The following is a 3,018-nucleotide window of genomic DNA, read 5'->3' on the forward strand; positions in this document are numbered from 1 at the left end:
TTTGGTGTACAAAAGAGTGAGATGAGTGATGGTATTTATAGTGAACAACAATACATAAAATAACAAAGATGGTGCTTAATTTGGTAAATGAGTGGGTGATCATAGTGTTTGATGAGTAGATGATCATAGTGCTTGAGTTGGTAAAGGAGTGGATGATCATAGTGCTTGAGTTTGGTAAAGAAGTGGATGATCATTTCAATGCTTATCTTATAACATCTACCATATATTTCACTTTTGTATTTTAGTCAAAACCAGACGACAAAAAAACACGATGCTATGAAAACTTTGTTTAAATTTACAGTATTCCGTTTTCTTTTTTGAACTATGTCTGATGTTATTTGTTGCTCGATAATTAATTTCACACAACTATTGTATACTTTTCATATTTTATTTTCAAACATTTTTACTGTGGAAAACTAATTCCCCACAGCATTTATTACATTAACATGAAAATTATTTTGCTCCATAGACCCAAAAAGCTAACAACTACAAAGGAAATTAAACTCCAACAAACACTAAACCTCATTGGCAACAACACCATTACTAAACTTTATTAAACCAAATAAGACTTGGCAATTTCTCCATCAGCTCCTTTAGGGTAAAATCCACCGGGTACCCTTTCATTTCCACTTCCATACACAATCCGCAGAATTTCCTCCGGAGTTCGATCAAACGCAAGCGATAACTCGTCACCAACCAATACATTCCCGGCCACTTGTCCCTCCGCACCCATGGCTTTAGGTACAACCAGCCCCTCATCTTTCACACCCATTTTCCCTAATTTGTTCCTTAGACGCGAGATCCTATCTGTGAAAGCCGCAACCGTGATACCATAAGGATGGACCATGTGTGTTGCCCTCGCATATAGCATTGTTCTTATCACAGCGTCCTGACCTGATTCTACTCCTAAAAGTCCTGCTACTAACTGAAAAAGTTCGTGTTATTAACATTATGTATAACCGGAATTTAAGAGAATGCATCCAAAAATATTTAATGATATAAAACAACATCACTTTGTAACCTGTGGTTACACTACTTTCTTTTTAGTCGAATATTTTAAATATACTTCAAACAACTTTTTTTCATTAATAGACGAAACTTTAGACATAGCTAGAAAAGAATGCCAACTTTTATGAGTATTTTTATCTACAAAATACACAAAATTTCATCTTAAAGTTATTGATGTGGTGGAACGTAATTCATGATTTAGAAATTACATTTAATCTTTTCTCATGTGTTTTTTTTTTGTTTTGAATACACTAAACATATATTTTATATAGAGTAGTTTAGTTTTCTTACCTTCCTTGAATCGGGACATTGCAGTTTCGGGTTAGCACCAACATAGCCGGTGAGGCCAACATAAGGGACCAAATATGAAGCAATGAGGTAATTGTAAGAATTGGCATAAGGATTAAATGGTGGTACAAGTTTTCGTCCGAATGCATCATCCATCACTTCGGCAAATGATTTTATACTCAAATCAAGTAGCGGCCTTGCAAATCCTGTCACCGTTTTCTTGATTGCCCTGTGTTTTTTTTTTTTTTGAAGATTATCTCAAAGGCTATATTAGAAAGAAAAAAACATTGTACCTACTTAATATCGATAATAGTGATTAAGTTGCTGTTTAAAAAAATCACATATGATCACAACTGTAAATATATACACAATATGAATTCAAAGAAACATTTTACCTCAAGTGGCCAACCTCTTGCCAAGCAAATTGCAAAACAATATCTCTCGTCAAAGGATCAAGTTTAGCTTTCTGAGCTCCAATAGGACTGGGACCTCCCATCGTTAAATTTGGTGCAACTTTATCAAGACCAAACCCTAATGCCCCGAACAAGAAAAACTCAGCTTCAAGATACTCCAGATTCAATGGAAACTCCAATACTTTCTTGTCTTGATCCGTACAGTTAGTCGTTTGGTCGGGGCAACTCATAACCTGATAATGGTTAGTGTTGAAAAAGAACAACACCATTACTGTTGAAACCAACAAGTTTCTTCTCTCTTTGGTGTTTCCCATTTCTATAAAATGTTTTCGTTTCCTTTTATTCGTTTCTGATTTATTTGTGTCTAGTTTTGAATGTGAACTCTCTATTTATAGGGTTTAAGACTTTAGCGAAGAGCAGAAGAAGTCTCCTGTATTTACTCCGGAGGGGATTTCGCGGATACTCCCACGTGGCTTTATATCTGCTGGAGGAGTGCCTCGTGGATTTAGAACGTCTTCAGTTATACTATTTGGAGGACACATCTTGGATGCTGAAAAATATACGAATCAGTCTTTTTGTCTTTAAAGTTTATTTGATAAGGTTAGGTTGAACTTTGTTATCTTGTTCGAAGAGAGAGGGTATAAGCTTGTCGCAACAAGTAAAAGAATATGTTTTTTTTTCTTCCGATTTTTAGTCTATTATTTCTTACTACATTGAATTTTAAACCCTAAATAATAAACACTAAACCTTAAATACTAAATCCTAAACCCTAAACCTTGTGTAAATCCTAAACCATTCGATAAATCTTAAATCCTTGGATAAATCTTAAAATCTAAATCCTAAATACTAAACCTTTGGTAAACTCTAAACCCTTAGATAAATTTTAAATCATTCGTAAACTCTAAACCATTGGGTAAACTCTAAACCTTAGAGTTTAGGGTTTATCCATGGATTTAGGGTTTACCCGATTGTTCAGGGTTTATCCAAATATTTAGGGTTTACTAATTGTTTAGAATTTATCCAATGATTTAGGGTTTACCCAAAAGTTTAGAGTTTACTAAGGATTTAAGGTATAGTGTTTATGATTTAGGGTTTATGTTTTTACCGACGGTGTCAACAACATTAAAAAATTTCTTTTTTTGGGAATCAATATTATTATTTTATTTATATTACGTTTTTTAATTTCAAAAATAAAGTATAACATGTCAAATTTTTATTGGCCATTAGGTAGATAGTGAATCTAGAGGTTCACCATGGGGATGAACCCAAAAACTATTCTTCGTTTAATGGTTTACTAGGTTTTTTGCCA

At 33.7% G+C, this 3,018-nt stretch overlaps 1 protein-coding gene across 1 annotated transcript; it reads right to left on the reverse strand.

Moving 5' to 3' along the window:
* Positions 1-352: 352 nt before the first annotated feature.
* Positions 353-2,077, reverse strand: LOC111213365 (desiccation-related protein PCC13-62). The gene is made up of 3 exons (XM_022715105.2): positions 1,692-2,077; positions 1,300-1,525; positions 353-925 (listed from the first exon to the last, which is right to left on the reverse strand). Exons 1-3 carry the CDS (start codon positions 2,021-2,023, stop codon positions 554-556), a joined length of 930 nt encoding a protein of 309 aa, XP_022570826.2. The 5' UTR covers positions 2,024-2,077; the 3' UTR covers positions 353-553.
* Between the last annotated feature and the right edge of the window lie 941 nt (positions 2,078-3,018).

The sequence above is a fragment of the Brassica napus genome, chromosome C6 (genome assembly GCF_020379485.1).
Source record: "Brassica napus cultivar Da-Ae chromosome C6, Da-Ae, whole genome shotgun sequence".
Taxonomy (NCBI): domain Eukaryota; kingdom Viridiplantae; phylum Streptophyta; class Magnoliopsida; order Brassicales; family Brassicaceae; genus Brassica; species Brassica napus.

Bases quoted from the DNA above. Each gene is read 5' to 3' on its own strand.
- LOC111213365 (XM_022715105.2), bottom strand. From the start codon at position 2,023: ATGGGAAACACCAAAGAGAGAAGAAACTTGTTGGTTTCAACAGTAATG. The intron at 1,526-1,691 runs GTAAAATGTTTC...AAAAAAACACAG, and splicing joins CAAGAGGTTGGCCACTTGAG to GGCAATCAAGAAAACGGTGA. The intron at 926-1,299 runs GTAAGAAAACTA...GAACTTTTTCAG, and splicing joins AATGTCCCGATTCAAGGAAG to TTAGTAGCAGGACTTTTAGG.